Source organism: Physeter macrocephalus, chromosome 9, assembly GCF_002837175.3.
Source record: "Physeter macrocephalus isolate SW-GA chromosome 9, ASM283717v5, whole genome shotgun sequence".
NCBI classification, from domain to species: Eukaryota; Metazoa; Chordata; class Mammalia; order Artiodactyla; family Physeteridae; genus Physeter; species Physeter macrocephalus.
The window spans coordinates 57,889,373-57,911,331 of NC_041222.1; the positions used below are offsets into that span (position 1 = coordinate 57,889,373).

The 21,959-nt window shown below is 35.9% G+C and overlaps 1 protein-coding gene across 1 annotated transcript in view; it reads left to right on the forward strand.

Moving 5' to 3' along the window:
* CCDC171 (coiled-coil domain containing 171) overlaps window positions 1-21,959 on the forward strand; it is a 341,681-nt gene that overhangs the window by 55,473 nt on the left and 264,249 nt on the right. The window contains exons 8-9 of the mRNA XM_028494006.2: window positions 5,276-5,422; window positions 19,599-19,691. Coding sequence (XP_028349807.1) covers window positions 5,276-5,422; window positions 19,599-19,691 — 240 coding nt within the window. The remainder of the gene's footprint in view (window positions 1-5,275; window positions 5,423-19,598; window positions 19,692-21,959) is intronic.

The following is a 21,959-nucleotide window of genomic DNA, read 5'->3' on the forward strand; positions in this document are numbered from 1 at the left end:
GTTCCCTTTTCTCCACACCCTCTCCAGCATTTATTGTTTCTAGAGTTTTTGATGATGGCCAATCTGACCGGTGTGAGATGATATCTCATTGTCGTTTTGATTTGCATTTCTCTAATGATTAATGATGTTGAGCATTCTTTCATGTGTTTGTTGGCGATCTGTATATCTTCTTTGGAGAAATGTCTATTTAGTTCTTCTGCCCATTTTTGGATTGGGTTGTTTGTTTTTTTGTTATTGAGCTGCATGAGTTGCTTATAAATTTTGGATATTAATCCTTTGTCAGTTGCTTCATTTGCAAATATTTTCCCCCATTCTGAGGGTTGTCTTTTTGATGGTTTCCTTTGCTGTGCAAAAGCTTTTAAGTTTCATTCGGTCTCATTTGTTTATTTTTGTTTTTATTTCCATTTCTCTAGGAGATGGGTCAAAAAGGATCTTGCTGTGATTTATGTCATAGAGTGTTCTGCCTATGTTTTCCTCTAAGAGTTTGATAGTGTCTGGCCTTACATTTAGGTCTTTAATCCATTTTGAGTTTATTTTTGTGTATGGTGTTAGGGAGTGTTCTAATTTCATTCTTTTACATGTAGCTGTCCAGTTTTCCCAGCACCACTTATTGAAGAGGCTGTCTTTTCTCCATTATATACTTTTGCCTCCTTTATCAAAATTAAGGTGACCATATGTGCATGGGTTTATCTCTGGGCATTCTATCCTGTTCCATAGGTCTATATTTCTGTTTTTGTGCCAGTACCATACTCTCTTGATTACTGTAGCTTTGTAGTATAGCCTGAAGTCAGGGAGCCTGTTTCCTCCAGTTTGGTTTTCCTTCTCAGGATTGCTTTGGCTATTTGGGGTCTTTTGTATTTTGATACAGATTGTGAAATTTTTTGTTCTAGTTCTGGGAAAAATGCCATTGGTAGTTTGGTACGGATTGCACTGAATCTGTAGATTGCTTTGGGTAGTACAGTCATTTTCACAATGTTGATTCTTCCAATCGAAGAACATGGTATATCTCTCCATCTGTTCGTATCATGTTTAATTTCTTTCATCAGTGTTTTTTTTGTTTTGTTTTTGTTTGTTTTTTTTTGCGCTATGCGGGCCTCTCACTGTTGTGGCCTCGCCCTTTGCAGAGCACAGGCTCCGGACACAAAGGCTCAGTGGCCATGGCTCACGGGCCCAGCCGCTCCGCAGCATGTGGGATCTTCCCAGACTGGGACACGAACCCGTATCCCCTGCATTGGCAGGCGGCCTCTCAACCACTGCGCCATCAGGGAAGCCCTCATCAGTGTCTTATAGTTTTCTGCATATAGGTTTTTGTCTCCTTAGGTAGGTTTATTTCTAGGTATTTTATTCTTTTTGTTGCAGTGGTAAATGGGAGTGTTTTCTTAATTTCTCTTTCAGATTTTTCATCATTAGTGTATAGGAATGCAAGACATTTCTGTGCATTAATTCTGTATCCTGCTACTCTACCAAATTTGTTGGTTAGCTTTAGTAATTTTCTGGTAGCATCTTTAGGATTCTGTATGTATAGTACCATGTCATCTGCAAACAGTGACAGTTTTACTTCTTCTTTTCCGATTTGGCTTCCTCTTATTTCTTTTCTTCTCTGATTGCTGTGGCTAAAACTTCCAAAACTATGTTGAATAATAGTGGTGAGAGTGGGCAACCTTGTCTTGTTCCTGATCTTTGAGGAAATGCTTTCAGTTTTTCACCATTGAGAACGATGTTGGCTGTGGATTTGTCATATATGGCCTTTGTTATGTTGAGCAGTTAATCCATTTACATTTAAGGTAATTATTGATATGTATGTTCCTATTACCATTTTCTTAATTGTTTTGGGTTTGTTTTTGTAGGTCTTTTCCTTCTCTTGTGTTTCCTACCTAGAGAAGTTCCTTTTGCGTTTGTTGTGAAGCTGGTTTGGTGGTGCTGAATTCTCTTAACTTTTGCTTGTTGGTTAATTTTTTAATTTCTCCGTCAAATCTGAATGAGATCCTTGCTGGGTAGAGTAATCTTGGTTGTAGGTTTTTCCGTTTCATCACTTTAAATATGTCCTGCCACTCCCTTCTGACTTGCAGAGTTTCTGCTGAAAGATCAGCTGTTAACCTTTTGTGGATACCCTTGTATGTTACTTGTTGCTTATCCCTTGATGCTTTTAATATTTTTTCTATGTATTTAATTTTTGATAGTTTGATTAATATGTGTCTTGACGTGTTTCTCCTTGGATTTATCTTGTATGGGACTCTGTGCGCTCCCTGGACTTGATTGACAATTTCCTTTCCCGTGTAAGGGAAGTTTTCAAGTATAATCTCTTCAAATATTTTCTCAGTCCCTTTCTTTTTCTCTTCTTCCTCTGGGACCCCTATAATTCGAATGTTGGTACATTTAATGTTGTCCCAGAGCTCTCTGAGACTGTCCTCAATTCTTTTCATTTTTTTCCTTTATTCTGCACTGTGGTAGTTATTTCCACCATTTTATCTTCCAGGTCACTTATCCGTTCTTCTGCCTCAGTTATTCTGCTACTGCTTCCTTCTACAGAATTTTAAATTTCATTTATTGTGTTATTCATCTTTGTTTGTTTGCTCTTTAGTTCTTCTAGATTCTTGTTAAACGTTTCTTCTGTTTTCTCCAATCCATTTCCAAGATTTTGTATCATCTTTACTATCATTACTCTGAATTCTTTTTCAGGTAGACTGCTTATTTCCTCTTCATTTGTTTGGTCTGGTGTTTTTTTACCTTGCTCCTTCATCTGCTGCATATTTTTCTGTTTTCTCATTTTGTTTACTTGCTGTGTTTGGGGTCTCCTTTTCGCAGGCTACAGGTTTGTAGTTCCCTTGTGTTTGGTGTCTGTCCCCAGTGGGTGAGGTTGGTTGAGTTGCTTGTATAGGCTTCCTGGTGGAGGGGACTGGTGCCTTTGTTCTGGTGGGTGGGGCTGGATCTTTTCTTTCTGGTGGGCAGGGCCGCATCTCGTGGTGTGTTTTGGGGTGTCTGTGACCTTATTATGATTTTAGGCAGCCTCTCTGCTAATGGGTGGCGTTATGTTCCTGTCTTGCTAGTTGTTTGGCATGGGGCGTAGAGCACTGGAGCTTGCTTGCCGTTGGGTGGAGCTGTGTCTTAGCATTGAGACTGAGATCTCTGGGAGAGCTGTCACCAATTTATATTACATGGGGCTGGGAGGTCTATGGTAGTCCAATGTCCTGAACTTGGCTCTCCCACCTCGGAGGCTCAGGCCTGACACCAGGCTGGAGCACCACGACCCTGTCAGCCACATGGCTCAGAAGAAAAGGGAGCAAAAAAAGAAAGAAAAAAATTTATTAACATAAAAAAATAATAATGAAAAAAGAAGAGAGCAACCAAACTAATAAACAAATCCACCAATGATAACAGGTGCTAAAACCTAAACTAAGATAGACATGAAAATCAGTAACAAATCAGTCGCAGACAGCAAACCCCAAGTCTACAGTTTCTCTCAAAATCCGCTGCCTCAATTTTGGGACGTTTCGTCTATTCAGGTATTCCACAGATTCAGGGTACATCAAGTTGATTGTGGAGATTTAACCTGCTGCTCCTGAGGCTGCATGGAGAAAGTTCCCTTTCTCTTCTGTGTCCACACAGCTCCTGGGGTTCTGCTTTGGTTTTGGCCCCACCTCTGTTTGTAGGTCGCTGTCAGTCATCTTTTTCCCACCCAGACAGGAGGGGGTTTAAGCAGCAGCTGATTAGGGGGCTCTGGCTCAAGCCAGCGGGAGGGAGGGACAGTAGTCAGAATTGGAATGTGGGGCGAGCCTGTGGTGGCAGAAGCCAGCGTGACATTGCAACAGCCTGAGGCGTGCTGTGTGTTCTCCTGGGGAAGTTGTCCCTGGATCATGGGACCCTGGCAGTGGCGGTCTGCATAGGCTCCATGGGCGGGGTGTGTGTGTGTGGATAGTGACCTGTGCTTGCGCACAGCATTTTTCATGGCTGCGTTAGCGTTTCATGCCCGTCTCTGTGGTCCGAGCTGATAGCCATGGCTCACGCCTGTCTCTGGAGCTTGTTTAGGCAGTGCTCTGCCTCCTGTGGGCAGATGGGGAGGTATCCCCTCTCCTTGCGCACCCAAGAACAAGGGTCTCTTGCCTCTTCGGAAGGTCCAGACATTTTCCCAGACTCCCTCCTGGCTAGCTGTGGCGCACTAGCCCCCTCAGGCTGTCTTCATGCAGCCAACCCCAGTCCTCTCCCTGGGATCTGACCTCCGAAGCCCAAGCCTCAACTCCCAGCCCCCACCCGCCCTGGCGGGTGAGCCAATAAGCCTTTCAGGCTGGTGAGTGCTGGTCGGCACTGATCCTCTGTGAGGGAATCTTTCTGCTTTGCCCTCTGCACCCCTGTTGCTGTGCTCTCCTCTGTGGCTCCAAAGTTCCCCCCACACCCCGCTGTCTCCGCCAGTGAAGGGGCTTCCTAGTGTGTGGAAACCTTTCCTCCTTCACAGCTCCCTCCCACTGGTGCAGATCCCGTCCCTATTCTTTTGTCTCTGTATTTTCTTTTTTCTTTTGCCCTACCCAGGTACGTGGGGATTTTCTTGCCTTTTGGGAAGTCTGAGGTCTTCTGCCAGTGTTCAGTAGGTATTCTGTAGGAGTTGTTCCACATGTAGATATTTTTTTCTTTTAATTTATTTCTTTTATTTATTTATTTTTAGCTGTATTGAGTCTTCATTGCTACGCGTGGGCTTTCTCTAGTTGCGGTGAGCAGGGGCCACTCCTCGTTGCTTTGCCTGGGCTTCTTATTGTGGTGGCTTCTCTTGTTGCAGAGCATGGGCTCTAGGTGCACGGGTTTCAGTAGTTGTGGCATGTAGGCTAAGTAGTTGTGGCACATGAGCTCTAGAGCGCAGGCTCAGTAGTTGTGGCGCACGGGCATAGTTGCTTCGCGGCATGTGGGATCTTCCTCGACCTGGGCTTGAACCCATGTCCCCTGCATTGGCAGGCAGATTCCCAACCACTGTGCCACCAGGGAAGCCCTAGATGTATTCTTGATGTATTTGTGGGGAGGAAGGTGGTCTTCACATCTTACTCCTCCGCCTTCTTGAAGGTCTTTCCCTTATTCAGATTTTTTAAGTTGTAAAACTCCAGTTGCGCTTTTTAAACACATGTATATTCTGAAACATCACCAGAGGATATCTTTGCCTCTCTTGCTTATGTAAATTAACCTATTATTATGGTTGAAGTACAGGTTTAGTTGCTCACTGTATTTTATAGAATAAATTTTAGTCATTGTTGGCTTATAAACTTTATTGATGCAAAATTGAACTATTTTCTAGGAGCAAGATAATGCTTTACAAAATATGCACGAGAAAGTAGAAAAATTAGAAGCTGAACACATGGAGTGCTCTGACCTTTTACATCGACAGACAAGTGAATTCGAATTAAGCACTCAACGAGAGGAACGTCTTAGAAAAGAGTTTGAGGTATATTTTCTCATTCTTTTATAGCACATATATGATGGCTAGTTAGTAATTTAAGGACAAAGTTTTACTCTGTAATAAAATATAATTTTTTGACATTTATATATATTGAATATTGGCTTCCTTGAAAACTTTTGTATTTGAGTAAATTATATTTTGCTCCTAATTAAAAAAAACTATTCATTTTTAATAATTAATTGTCCTGGAATATTTGGAAAATTTGAAGGTAATTGTTTATATTACAAGTTTGAGGAAGCAACACAAGAAAAGATATTAAATTCTAATTTTGTAGTTTGAATGCTGTGTACTAGCTGCATAGTTCTGTGGAGTGCTTTTCAGGTTAGACTTTATTTATTTTTATTTTTTATTTTTTTATAAATTTATTTTTATTTATATTACTTATTTTTGGCTATGTTGGGTCTTCATTGTTGCATGCGGGCTTTCTCTAGTTGTGGCGAGTGGGGGCTACTCTTCGTTGCGTTGCACGGGCTTCTCATTGTGGTGGCTTCTCTTGTTGTGGAGTACAGGCTCTGGGCACGTGAGCTTCAGTAGTTGCGGCACACGGGCTCAGTAGTTGTGGCTTGCGAACTCTAGAGTGCAGGCTCAGTAGTTGTGGTACATGGGCTTAGTTGCTCTGCAGCAAGTGGGATCTTCCTGGACCAGGGCTTGAACCTGTGTCCCCTGCATTGGCAGGCAGATTCTTAACTGCTGTGCCATGAGGGAAGTCCCCAGGTTAGACTTTAGATGGGAAAGGAGCATTAATTTACAAATAAAAAAATATGATTTTTGTGAATAAATGATACTGATAACCACTTTAATCTTGAGAGATAGCTAATTTATTTGTTAATTAAAAAAATTTTCGTTTGCTTTGTGGGAGATTAAGTATTTCAATAGATAAAGAAGTTTGTCTTAAACATAATTTATAATTCTTATAAGGTAAATAAACATTTATAAAGAGTATTTAATGATAAAATGCTGGAGGTACTCTCATTAAACTCACTTCTGTCAGTTAACACTGTGCTGAGAATTTTAGCCAAAGAAATATATAAAAGCAAGAACCGTGATAAAAAATTATAATTTTTGGAAAGAAGGGGGTATGATTCTGATTATTTTCAGATGATATGCTAATAACCCTAAATGGTCAAGAAAATCATCTTTGAAATTATTGACACTAGTAAGAACATTCAATAAGGAGGTCAAGAAGAAAATAATATATAGCAATTATGTTTACACTCTAATATACCAGTAATAATCAGAGAATAAGATACTAAAAAAGTTTTTGTCACCATAGTGACAAAAACAGGAATACGGTTAACAACAAATACATTAAAAATTATGAAATTTAACTGAGAGTCTTAAAAGAAAATGATGAGACATTTTGGGAACCCTTAACAGTGTAAAGTTATGAATCCTCCCTAGATTATATTATGAGTTAAAGCAGTTCCAATAAAAAATTGAGTGGAATTATCTTGGGAAGACAGATTCTAAAGTTCATCCACATGAGGATCTAGAAACATTTTGGTAAGAGTAATGAGTGGGGACATATTATACCAGAAGTTAGTACAGATTATAAAACTTCAGTAATATATCAATTGTGTTTTTCTGGTTGTATGCAACAGAAACCGACTTTGGTTAACATAAATAGGGAATTCAGTGGAAGAATATGGGAATCATATCCACAGAATCACAAGGAATGTTGGGGAATCAGCTTAGAAATCATATGAGTCCCAGAGAATGATGGATGAAGCTGAGGTGAATTGGTACCAATAGTTTTTATTCTTTTTGTAACTTTATTCAGGATTCTAATCTGGAAGAGAACATTTGATTGGAAGAGGTAGTTTTCCCCAAGTAAATTCCTCTAATTATGCTAAAATTAAAGCCCTCCAAATAAATTCTTATATAGAAATTAGGGTGCTGATACAAAAAGAAGGGGAAAGATTGTTGAGTGGCCAAAAAGTACAATACCTCTAAGACCAGACTTTCAATGTCAGAATTGAAAGGTCAGTAGTAGACTTGTAGAGTATATCATTTTAAATCAGTAAGGATAGGAAAAATTATTCAGTGAATCGTGTTGAAATGATTGGTTAACTATTTGGGACAAAATAAAATTAGATTCCTATCTTACATTATATTCTAAAATAAATTCCAGTTGGATTAAAAAGAGTGAAATATTAAAAACAATAAAATAAGAAGAAAATGTAGTTTAATTTTTTCTGCTCTCTGAGTCATTATGACTTACTACAAATCATAAAAACCAAGGAACAAAATATTTAGGAATGGATTTATAGCTTTGACTAGGAAAGATTAAAGTCATATGTAAGTAAAATCCCCACTTCGAATAAAAGGACAACCAAATGAGAAAAATATTTACAGCAAAGAGTAAATATATTTCTGTCTCTCTAAATCCCCTACTATTTGATAAGAGAAAGGAGAAGGTCTTTATGAAAAAAATTTACCAAGTAATTCAAAGAAGACATGAAAGAATAATTTCAGATGGATAACAAACATAGGAAAAATGCTCCACCTCACCATAATGTAGGAAATACAGTAACAGTCAAAATAATAAGATTAAAGAAAATGATAGTACCCACCACTGGTGAGGGTGGTGTTAAAAATTCTTGTACTTTGATGGTGGGTGTGTAAATTTGTAAAACCTTGAAGGAATTCTGTTTGGCTGCTTTATAGAGTCTGTTCTCAGAAAATTATCATGTTCTTCTGGGACTCTCTCCTGTTCCATCTCCTCATTGCTTTCTAGGCATATGGCATAGCTGTCACCTGGGGACTTTTTCATTATCCTCTGTTGGATCTTCAGTTTCTTAGGTCTCTTGCCTTCTTCACTTGGTTGGAGTACATAGACTAGTAGCTTCTAAAGAAAGGGTGTATGGGAGCTAAGTTTTATTTGATCTTGCATATCTGAACATAATTTTTTTTTATCAATAAAGTGTTAAGGTAGATAGAATTTGGCTGAATATAGAATTTTAGGATGGAATTCTTTCTTTAAGAATTTAAAGACCTTGCCTCCCTCGTTCCCAGTCTCTTCTGTCACTGTTGAGAGGCCTGATGTTATTCTTGTTTGTGCTCCCTTGTGGTGACCCTTTTCTCACTCTTCTTCTCTGAAAGTTTTCCTGTTTCTCTATTTTTTTTAAGACTTTTTTTCTTCCAGTTAGTGAAATATAATCGACATACAGCACTGTATAAGCTTAAGGTATAGAGCATAATTATTGATTTACATACATCATACAGTGATTATGAAAATAAGTTTGGTGAACATCTATCATCTCATATAGATAAAAAATTAAAGAAACAGAAAAAAACATTTTTTTCTTATGATGAGAACTCTTAGGAATAACTCTTAGCAACTTTCATATATAACATACAGCAGTATTAATTATATATAACATGTTGTACATTACATCCCTAGTACTTATTTATCTTATAACTGGAAGTTTGTACCTTTCACTGCCTTCATCCAGTTACCCCTCCCCTCACCCCCCTGCCTCTGGTAACCATAAATCTGATCTCTTTTTCTAAGAGGTTGATTGTTTTTGAAGTATAATTGACCTACAACACTATGTGAGTTCCTATTACACAACATAGTGATTTGATATTTCTATACATTTCAAAATGATCACCATAAGTCTGGTTATGATTTGTCACCACACAAAAAATATTACGTAGTTACTGGCTATATTCCCTACACTATACATTTCATACCTGTGACTCATTTATTTTGCAGCTGAGAGTTTGTACCTCTTAATCTCCTTCACCTGTATCTTTCTTCCCCTCCCATGCCCTACCCTCTGGCAATCACCTGTTTGTTCTCTGTAGCTATAACTGTTTTTGTTTTGTCATGTTTGTTCATTTGTTTTGCATTTTTAGATTCCACGTGTAAGTGAAATCATATAGTGTTTGTCTTTCTCTGTCTGACTTATTTCACTTAGGTTAATACCCTCCAGGTCCATCCATGTTGTTGCAAATATCAAGATTTCATTCTTTTATCGATGAGTAATATTGCATTTTATATATATATATCTCACATCTTTATCCATTCATCTGTTGGTGGGCACCTAGTTTGCTACCATAGCTTTGCTGTTGTAAATAATGCTGCAGTGAACATAGGGGTGCATATATCTTTTCTAATTAGTGTTTTTGTTTTCTTTGGATAAATACCAAAAAGCGGGATTGCTGGATCATATGGTAGTTCTATTTTTTTATTTTTCTATTTTTAATTTTTTGAGGAATCTCCATACTATTTTCCATAGTGGTTGTACCAGTTTACATTCTCACCAATTGTGCATGAGGGTTCCCGTTTCTTTTTTTTCACTTTTTTTAAATAGAAAACTTTAAATATTAAAAAAGGTAGACAGTATAGTATAATAAACCTAATGGTACCCATCACCAGCTTCAAAAATTATTCATTTATGGGTTATCTTGAATCATTCATACCCCTACTCACTTTCCTTCTTCCCATATTATATTGAAACAAATCCCAGGCATCATATCATTTTAACCATAAATATTTCATTGTGATTTCTAAAAAATAAGGGGCCTGTTATTTAGAACCACATTATCAATATCAAACTTAAATTAACAGTAATTACTTAATATAATCAAATATCCAGATATTATTTAAATTTCATATTGCTACATATATGGCATAAAAATGTATGTATGATTACAGTTTGTTTGAATCAGAATCCCTAGTAGGTCTACACATTATATAATTGGTTGATATGTCTCTTAAGTCTCTCAATCTATAGGTTCTCCATCTATAGCTTTCTTTTTCCCTTGTATTTGTGAAGACACCAAACTATTTCTGCTATAGAGTTCCTACTAACTATAACATTTCAGAACATCAAAGATAAACAGTGATTCTTAGTATAGCTTTTTTTGTGTTCAGTGTGCAGGGCATTTAGTGGCCATTTTAGTTAGGAGACTCATGATCTTTATTTTGTGTAATTCTCCTGTGTTATTTCGTCATAATTTCCTCCTCAGCGTTTTTTTATTCTCTCTTTCTTGGGTTTTTAATTGTTCAGTTGGTAGACCAACTGGTTGATGTTTTGCTTTTCTTACCTTTTGTTGTCTTTCTCTTTGTATTTTTGTTGTTGTTGCTTCGTGGGAGATTTACTTGACTTTTCTAATCTTCTAATTGAATATTTTATGTTTTCTTTTTAGTTTCTGAGGGCTCATGTTCTCTGTACCATTTTTATAGCATCCTGATCCTATATTATGACTACTGTATTCATTTGTTTATTCAGAAAACCTCGAGAGTGTCAGGCACACTTTTGGGTGTTTGAGGCATAGCAGTGAACAAAACAAAGCCTCTTCCCTCTTGAAATTGACACTCTTGTCAGGGAGAATCACACATGAAATGAAATATAATATGATAAGCCCTATGGAGAGGAATAAAGGAGACGAGGGGAGTAATAAATGGTGGGGTGGAATGGTTACCTTCTTGTGTTAGTGGTCAAGGAAGGCTGACTTGATAAGATGGCATTTGAGCAGAGACCTGAAGGAAGAAAGGGATTGAGCCATGTGGCTCTCTGGAGGAAGAGATTCTAGGTAGAAGGAATAGAAAGTGTAAAGGCCATGAGATGCGAGTGTGCTTGGAAAGTTTGAGGAATAGCAAGTAGGCCATTGTGATTGAAATGGATTGAGCAAGAGAGAGACTAGTAGGGTGTAGGGAATGGTAGGCAGATGTTATAGAGTCTTGAAGGTCTTTTGGAGTTCATTGTAAGAACTTTGGCTTTCTTTCTGAGATGGAAAGCCATTGAAAGGTTTTGAGCAGAGGAGTGACATGTCCCCTCTAATTTGTTTTAAAAGCATCATTCTGTATACTCTTTGGAAGACAGATGGTAAGAGGCCATTTAGGAAACTATTAAAATAATTAGATGAGAGATTATGGTGCTTTAGACGAAAGTAGTGGTAGAGGAGGTAGTCAGATTTGTATGTGTTTTGGAAGATAGAACCAGTAGGATTTGCAGATTTATTGGACATGGCTTGTGAGAGAAAAAGAAAGGGAGTAAAAGATAATGCCAAAGATTTTGGCTTGAGCCTTTGTGGGAATGGCACTGTCATTTACTCAACCTGGCCAAGAATTCAAGTGGAGTAAATTTGGGAGAGATGAGGAGTTTGGTTTTAGAGATGTTAAATTTGACATGCCCATTAGACATCCATGTGGAGATGTTGAGTAGGCAGTTGAATGTAAGTATTGGCCTTAGGGAAAGCTTACTGTAGAGTGATGAGATGTGCCAAATATTTCATTGGGAAGTGGTGAAATGTTACAATCCATAGGACTTTTCTCTTTGTTTCTACAAGGAGTGACCTGCTAGTTTCCTCTTTGGTGGTTATTAAATGGAGGAAAAAACTGTGTTTCATACTATTCAGTATACAGAATTTCCCCTGGCTTCAGTCTTGTACACCAACCCCACTACCCCTGCTCTGCCCACCCCATGTATCTCTATGTCCAACCTTGGCTTCAGATTGACATTTTCCAGGTAATAAACCTCCAGTTTGTGAGTTTGTGTAGTGGTTAGGGAGGGGTAGTTGTAGGGCTAATTAGGGTTGAGGTGGACGCCTGGAGGTTAAACTCTTCATACTGATGATATTAAAAAAACCCCAAACTTTATTGAGGTGTAATTTGCATGCTACAAATTCACCCATTTATAGGGTACAATTCAGTGGTTTTTAGTATATTCACAGAGTTGTACAACTATCACTACAGTCGATTGGAGCATGTTTTCATCACCTCAGTAAGAAACCCCACACCCATTAGCTATCACTCTCCTCTTTCCCCATTCCTCTCATCCCTAAAAAAACATTAATTTACTTCTGCTTCTATATATTTGCCTGTTCTGAACATTTCATATTAGTGGAATCATGCAATATGTGGTCTTTTGTGATTTTTTTTCACATAGCAGGATGTTTTTAGGATTCATCCATGTTGTATCATATATCAGCACTTCATTCCCCTTTATTACTAAATAATCTCCCATTGTATTATAGACCACATTTTATATATCCATTCATCAGTTGATAGACATTTATGCTGTTTTCACTTTTTGGCTATCATGAATAATGCCTCCATGAATATTTGTGTACAAGTTTTTGTGTGTACATGTTTTCAGTCCCACCTAGGAGTGGGCATGCTAGGTGACATGATATCTCTATGTTTAACTTTTTGAGGGGCTGTCAGACTGTTTTGCACAGTGGAGGCACCATTTTACACCCCCGGCAGCAATGCATGAGGGTTCCAGTGGCTTCAGATCCTCACCAACACTTGTTATTATTAGTCTTTCTAATTATAACCACTTTAGTGGGTGTATAATGGTATCTCGTGGTTTTTCTTTGCATTTCTCTGATGACTGATTATGCTGAATATCATTTCATGTGCTTATTGGCCATTTGTATATAGTTGGAGAAATAGCTATTCAGATCCATTATACATTTTTAATGGGTTCTTTGTGCTATATGATTGTCAGATTTTTTTTTGAAGATGTTGGGGGTAGGAGTTTATTAATTAATTTATTTATTTTTGCTGTGTTGGGTCTTCGTTTCTGTGTGAGGGCTTTCTCTAGTTGCGGCAAGCGGGGGCCGCTCTTCATTGTGGTGCGCGGGCCTCTCGCTATTGCGGCCTCTCTTGTTGCGGAGCACAGGCTCCAGATGTGCAGGCTCAGTTGTGGCTCACGGGCCTAGTTGCTCTGCGGCATGTGGGATCCTCCCAGACCAGGGCTCGTACCCGTGTACCCTGCATTAGCAGGCAGATTCTCAACCACTGCACCACCAGGGAAGCCCTGTCAGATGTTTTAATAGGGAAAACGGGGTGTGGAGTGTATAGGAACTCTCAGTAATAATGCCAGATTATGAACTTGGCAAAGATAAATTACTCATACGCTTACCACACATGGTCTAATTTTATATGAGGTTAGAGAAAGAAATTTAAAAGTGAGATTATAGTCCAAGTAATATTTTTAGCTTATTTGTCATTTGTGCTGAACATTTTTTTCAGGCCAGAAAATTCAGGAATGCATGATCATATTTTATATCATCATTTTAAATATCATGTGGTTTGTGGATGGCCTATTAGAAAAGGATTAGAATAAAGTTCTGAATATACTTAGAATTTAAAAAGATCATTTAGAAGTCACTTTAGGATGCTATAAAACTCTATGATCATCCCTAAAAACATTTTAATTGCCTTATAGGTAGGAAGAAGTGCTAGGTAACAGTGATTTTTGTTGATAAGATTCTTGATAAGTCACTTTTGACTCAGTTGAGGTAGTGTCTAATGCCTAAACTTTAGGATTTGTTTTTGGATAACTCAGTATTGATTTTTTTTTTCTTGTAAAATACTTACTTGCCCCAATTTCTTTTTTTTTAATTGATTAATGTTATAAATATAAAATTGTTTTAGACTAGTTTTATATTGAGTTTTTCTTAGCTACTCTGTAGATACTTTTGATAATACCAGGTCTCTGCTTTTGGGGAATTTGAAGCTTTGAGGGTGTCCAGAGAGTCTATTTTTATTCTATTTATAAGAATTTTCTAAGTGGACAAGTATAGTCCTGTGACTTATCTACAATTCTTCATGTTTAGAGACACCTTACAAATTTTTGCTTTATATTTAAGTGAATATTTTGTATTGGCTCTTTGACCAGATGATGACATAATGAAGGAGAAGTTAAATTCCTAGAGAGCAGTTTATGTAGTTTTACATTCAGTTGTGGAGACATTAAGTACTAGTAATTCTAGGTACTGTAATCATCATTGGTACTTTTAAAAAAGGATTAATATGAAATAAAATAATAATAAAGAGGATAATTGTTAAAATTTTAATTTAATAGAACACATTATTTAATGTCAGTAATATCAGACTAAAGCAACTAATAGACGTTTAGCCTAATGTTTTAAATTTTAATGAAGCTTCAACAGTTACATTTCATGAAGAGGTGATTTCTTTATGTGCCTGGGCCAAAGAAGTTTATATGTGTGTGTGTGTGTGTGTGTGTGTGTGTGTGTGTGTGTGTGTGTATAAAAATAAAAAAAAATCTGATACGCTATAGACCCTTGTGTAGCTTAATCATCTTAACATGGATCAGTGTTTTCTTAGATTAAAAAAATAACAAATTCCCAATCCAATTTTTTAAATGTGGTGCTGGATACCAGAGAACCAAGGGAAAAGTGAACTGGAAAAAAAAATATCCGTGGCTTTTATAAAACTCTTTACAACTAAGGGAGGTTTTGTTGTTTTTTTAATCATGGGAAATAAGTTTAACTCAATAAGAAAAGAGAAAAGAGAAGATGCAAACCTAATTCTGAGTGAACTGAAGAATCTCGTGAAGATTACAGTGGAGAGAGAGCAGTCTTTGCAAATAAATTCTGAATTGCTTCTGTCAGTCATATTCTATATTATGGTAACATAAAGAAGGGTAGAATGTAGTTTTTTACTTACACATATACCATACTCAAGTGAAAAAGGAAAAGAAAAATGATTCTCACCTTTTGTATTGTCCATGAAGCAACCTCATATGAATCATCTTTTTAAAGCCATCATGTGTTTGTAGGAATGATTTTTAAACACCTGTTTGTGTTGATTACCAACTATAAAAGGTACATAATGTAATCACCTGGGTTATACTATTGTGCTCATAAGTGTTAAACATTTTTGTATTTATGTTCATAATGGATTTTAAAACTGGAAGTTCATTAAAAATTTTGTTAAATACTGAAGTTTTTACTGCTAGAAAAGGTAAAGATGATTTTAAAGATGCTAAATTAATTTATTACCAGGCCAAACAGAATTTGTGGCTTGTAAATTCTGTTCCTTAGAGATTCTGACTCTCTAAGATATCTTTTTTAGTAACAAAACATACTTTGAGATCTTCAGTTTAAGAGCTCCAAGTATAGTAACTACTCTTGTTTTCTCCCACACTGGTAGGGAATAAGGATTGTAGTTAATTGTCATTAATTGTTAACACACATTTAATATATTATTTACAACCACTAAAATATAATACATATACTTAGCACTAAAATAACCATTATAGAATTAATCAGTCCCTTAGAATCATCTTTTTGAAGATGGATTATTACTATATTGGTTACTTGTAAGAGTTTTCATTAATGGGAAATATCAGGTGATAAAATCTGGAACAATAGTTAAATAAACAACCACTTCCTATTTATACAGCTATTGATATTCTGGGGTAAACTTTTTACAACTGTTTTGGAAACAGTACTGCGTAACACACTACTGAGAAGTCTCTGATTGGTAGGTACTTGTGTGATATTTCCTCCCTTATTTTTCTTTATGTCCATTTTAGTGGGCTAAATTTCATGTATCAAGGTTTTTCTGCTTGACTAATCCCTTTAAGTTCATGTATATCCTCTGGGCTGGGGCATATTCTATCTGAGGAGGCAAGAATGTAGTAGGAGCTGTTTTTCCCCAGTGTCTCAGCAAATTCCTTGAACACATATGTTTTCATAATTTTTGTGAAACTTTGGAACAGGCCCGTGGAAACCATGGGAGCAGATGTGGTGTGGAGAACAAATGTGGTCTGGATGTGTTTCGTTAGTTCTGCTTGTGAATTGGAGTTGGCAGCTCATGCCCTGTGTTATGATAAAATAATGTTTTCTATGTTACCTTCTTCAAATAATGAACACTCACTTTTCTTAAGTGGAGACTATTAGACTATCTAATTGGGCTTAGTGTGATTTAGTGAGATACAAATCATAAAATAAAAAAAATTGGGTACAATGAACACAGAATTTACTGGAATAAAAATAAAAAAATTTGGGTACAATGAACACAGAATTTACTGGAATAAAAATCTCTTGGCAGTATATTGCAGTCAGAAAGGACGTGACAGCCAGCTAATAAATGATAAAATATGTGATCATTTTGTGTCACATAAAGAACTCTGATGTTCATAGTATTAGGGAACAGACAGTATATAGTGTAATCCTTGTACTACAGGCAAATTTATATATAGTTAAATTGGCCGGGGGTATATATGAATTTGTGTTGGATTTTGTACTTTAATCTGAATTCTCTTATGCTTTCTGCTCTTGCTATGTTGATTATGTTAGGATTGGAGACTAATGAGTGACAGATAATGATTGTTGTACTAGTTCTCTTAGGTGATATTGGAGAAAAATATTTGTGAACAGCAAGTTGCTGTTCCTCTAGCACCCTCTGCTGGAGTTAAGAATTAATTCACCAGACTGGAAGATTTTTAAAAAATATTTATTAGGAGGGCTTTAATTATGTCAACAAAACGCACTCTTGGAAGAAATTTGTTTAAATATGTGAAGATTTTTTTTGCTATCCTTACTGATTAATTTATTGTTTTAGTAATAATAAACAGTTTATAAATTTGTTTTCTTCTGGACATTTCATTTAAAACAGGAAGGTATGGAAATAAAGGTGGGATCTCTGGTTTATGATTTCAACCCGTTTGATTTTGGTTTAGGCAGAAAAAAAAAGTCTTTGTGACTTTTGGAGTGAAATCAGATAAGTTGATTAATATGACAACGTGTACATGAAAATGAAAATTTTGCCTCTTTTATCATGGAATCACTGAATATTCTGTATTTTAATAAAATATAACACTTATTTTGATAAACTATGTAAATGCCTTTTGGAATATGAAAGAATATATTAACATTATTAGACTGGTTTCTTCTATTTGCCCTTTATTAGCTTTTTGCCTGTTTTGATCCTTTATTCTCAATGTCTATGGGTTATTTCCTTGACACTGGTTAGACTTCTTCTGACTTGCAGAACCTAACACAAGTATTTTGAATATTGAGAAAGTTGACTTTAGTTCTTCAAGGACAGGAACTTCATCTTGTGGCATTACATTAAAAAAATTTTTTTTTTACTAGTATTGGCCCTACCTAGGATAATACTCATTTTAATCTGGCTAACCATTAAGAATTTTTCTGATCTAGTATGTATCATGCTTCATACCTACAACCAGTGGGGATCCCTTGTTCTAAGATTCAAAGTCAGCATTGAGAGGAACTTTTAAACAGAAATGAAGAAGCTTGACATAGGTGGCGGTCACTTCTTTGAAATGTCATTGGTTCTTACACTTAGGGATTCTTTCTATTTTTTGTTGAGGTATAGTTCACATATTATTGAATACACTCTTTTAAAGTATGCAGTTCAGGGTTATGAAACCACTGCCATTATCTGATTCTGGAACATTCTTATCACCCCAATAAGAAACTTTATGCCCGTTAGCAGTCAGTGCTCATTCCTTCCTTCCCCTGTCCCCAGCTATTGGAAACCACTCATACACTTTCTATCTCTATGGATTTGCCTATTCTGGCCATTTCATATAAATGAAGTCATGTAATATGTGGTCTTTTGCGTCTGGTATCTTTCGCTTAACATATATTTTCAAGGTTAATCTATGTTGTGGCATGTGTTGGTACTTAATTCCTTTTTATGGCTGAATAATATTCCATTGTATGGATATACCACATTTTGTTAATCCATTCATCAGTTGATGGGCGCTTGGGTTTTTTTCACCTTTTTTGTGTTTATGCTCTGCACTGTAGCAGACTTTATAGGAATATGTTTTGCTCAAGGAAAAGTGTAGTCATTTCTTACTTATCCACATATTCTACTTATCCACAGACCACTTGATTAGTTTTTGGATTATCCTATTTTTATTTATGCCCCTTCTGGTTGTGATACATTACCATCTCTGTCTGTATGCAAAAAAGAAATGGTGGGAGAAAAGAGGAAAAATCAAATTAATCAAGCTGAGCATTTAAAAAAACCTTTAGCTAAGGCTAAATGACAGAGTAAATATAACGAATAGAAACATTTCTTGCCCAAATTTTATCTAAGAAAGGAAATTAAATTACTATTGTCTTTCTCTTTTACTGTTGAACTATCTATATTTGACAGACAGGACTCTAGGTGTGGCGGGGCTGACTCCAGCTTGAAAAACTAATAAATTAGACTTTGTCATAACAAAAACTTTTGCTATATGAAAGACTAACGTTAAGAGAATGAAAAGACACGCTATAGACAATATTTGGGAGTAAATATTTGCAAATCACGTACCGAACAAATGACTTGTATCCAGATTATATAATGAATTTTCAAGATTCAATGATAAGAAAATAAACAGCCCAATTAAAAAATGAGAAAAAGATTTAAGCAGAAACTTCACCAGAAAAGATATACAGATAGTAAATAAATACATGAAAAGATGCTCAATGTCATTAGTTATTAGGAAAATGAAAATTGAAACTAAAATGAGATACCATTACATTCCTATTGGAATGTCTAACCCTCGCCCCCAAATAACCCAAAAGACTACCATGCCAAGTGTTGGGGAAGATGTATGAAATTGGAAACAATTTGTGAAACAGTTTGTCAGTTTCATAAGACATTAAACATATGCCTACCATCTGACCCAGTCATTCTATCCTTCACTATTTATCCTAGGGAAATGAAAGTGTATGTCCATACAAAGATTTATACACAATTGCTCATAGCAGATTCCTTTGTATAGCCCTAATATATAGCCCTATATATATTCCTTTGTATAGCATCCAATTCAAATGTCCATCAGTAGGTGAACTGATAAGCCAATTGTGGTGTATCAACACAGTGGAACACTTTAACAGTAAAAAGTGAACTATTGATATGTGCAACCACATGGATGAAACTCAAAATAATTTTGTGGGGAGAAAGAAGCCAGGCAATGAGTAGTATGCACTGTGTGATTCAATTTATATTGAATTCTGGAAAACAGGAAATGATTTATAGTGACAAAAAAGCAGATCAGTGTTTACTTGGGGGTTAGGGGTGGGGTGGTGAGGACTGGATGAAGGGGTTACCAAGGGACACAAGGAATCTTCTGGGGTAACGGAAATATTTGTCTGTCTTGATTATGGCAATGATTTCGTGGGTATATATATATAAAACTTACCAAGTTATACAATTTCATTATGTGTAATTTATTACATGTAAAGTATAACTGAATAAAGAAAAAGAAAACAAGCTCTGGAGCATTCTTCCCGAGCATGATTTTTGCAACATGACTTTTATACTCTTGCAAATGAAAAAATGAGGCTATAGTAATCCTAAGTGTTAATTACAATATACTGGCCTATATTCAATTTAAATTCCAATGTTTAAACTTAATGTTTTCAGGCAACTACTCTAAGAGTGAGGAAATTAGAAGAAAATATTGAAGCAGAGAGAGCAGCACATTTGGAATCGAAATTTAATTCTGAAATTATTCAGGTAAAATGTGAACAACATTTTTAAAATGGATTTTCTTAATCTGGGAAAAACACCAATATGTTCAGAGAACTAAGGTGTGCGTTTAGAACAGGTAGCATGTCGTTAAGACATGCGTTATTCTATTTACTATAATGATATAGTTGAAGATAGTCTTTATTAGAGAGGAGCTGGCACACTACACCCCACAGGCTGAATCTCACCCACTGAGCGTGCTTATGAAGTTTTATCTTGTCCGTGGTGGCTTTTGTGCTACCTTGGCAAAGTGGAGTAGATGCGACAGAGACCTCACGTTCTGCAAAGTCCAATGTGTATGCCATCTGGCGCGTTACAGGAAGATCTGCTGATCAGAGTGTTCTTTTTATCAACAACCTTGGGATGAATTTCTCTTTGAAAACATTTTAAAATATGCACCTTCATTGATTGAGTGCATATCCTGTGCATATCACCTGTCACTATATTAAGAGCTGAAGGCATAAAGGTGAATGAGCTCCTTTTGGGACTCAAACATTCTATTACCAGAGATACTTTGTACCTATATGTTGATGTATAGGTAGAAATATGAAATACTAAAGTACTATGGGAGCGTAATAAAGAGAAGGATTAAATCTGAGAGGGGAACTGAATGAAGGCATCCTAAGGAAAGCGTCCTTTTCCCTAGGGCTTAGAGAATGAGAAGGAACTTCTAAGATTAGCAAAGGCATTTTAACTGGGGGTTGGCAAACTACTGTTTGACCCTCAGCCTTTGTTGTAAATAGTTTTACATAAAGTTCCATAAGTCCAAGTCCATAATTTAATTTGGTTTTTTAAAAAAGACTTAGACTTTTCCCCATATTAAAAATTAATTAATAGAATTTGCAAAGTTTTATTTTATTATTTAAACAGGTCTTAATTAGGATGCAACTAACTGTAAGAATTTTATAATAATTTTTTTTTACTTTTATCTTTAATGAAATGCCTTTTACCTGCAAAATTCTCAGACCCATGTATTTTTTTTTAAACATCTTTATTAGAGTATAATTACTTTACAATGGTGTGTCAGTTTCTGCTGTATAACAAAGTGAATCAGTTACACATATACATGTATCCCCATATCTCTTCCCTCTTGCATCTCCCTCCCTCCCACCCTCCCTGTCCCACCCGTCTAGGTGGTCAGACCCATGTATTTGAGTGCATCTATATGTAAAGCAAATTTGTGTAAGTTAAGCTTTTTTTTTTAGAAAAAATGATTGGATTACCCAAAATGGCATTAATAAGCAATAAGGCTGAAGTTTTAAATTCATGCAAGAAGTAGAATTCAAAATTAAGTTTTTCATTTTAGTTATATCCCTGGGAATATATAGTTAATAGGTATAAAAATGAAAATTGTTACATGTGTATTTTTTACTCATATAATTAAAAATTAATATTTGATACCCAACTTAGTGCTATAACTTAGGAAAAAAGCAAAAGTGTGTATTTGAATCATATATCTATAAATATTGACAAGTATTTTTAGTGAGGTACACCCAGTAAAATTCAGTTTCAGACTAGTTTAAAAGCAAATGAGACTACTGAGTTGTAATTAATCACCATCTTACTATAAATGGTAGTTAAAAATATGTTTGAAGTATTCTGTTATTAAATTTGTTTGGATGCTATGTCATAAAAATGAGAAAGTAGATTCAGAAGAGTTGACTTGGAATTGTTTAAGTCTATTTTTCTTTCAGTTGGATTGGTTTATCATTTGTGATTGAATGTGCATAGTTTCTGAAAGAACATACCAATGTAGATAGAAGAAAATATTTCCTAGACTTATTAATTTTTACTTGTACACTGGGTTTAGACATAACAACAAAGAAAAATAAAGTTTAAAAGACCAAATTTGAAAATGTACAAAATTGTATCTACATATCTATTCTACTTCCTTACTTTAGTGTAAGAGAATAAGCGTTTCAATTAATCCAAAATAGTTTTGGATAATTAGAAATAATTCTGGTGATTACTATTTGTATGGATTAATTTATGAAACATTTTCATATTTCCTACACTTCGTTTTTTGGTGAGTTCATTTTTCCTAACTCAGGTTATGTTTTGCCACCCCTGGGAAACTTGTGTCACACAGAGTTCATAGCTTTTTTCTGATTTCATGGCCCTTTGGGCCTGCTTCTGTGACAGGAAGCACTTGTCTATATTCTCTTATGGTCTGTCCTTTCCTAACAAGAGGTGAGACTGTGTATTTTCATGATGATTGTATATACTGTGAGTACTAGCTCATTGCCTGGCACATAT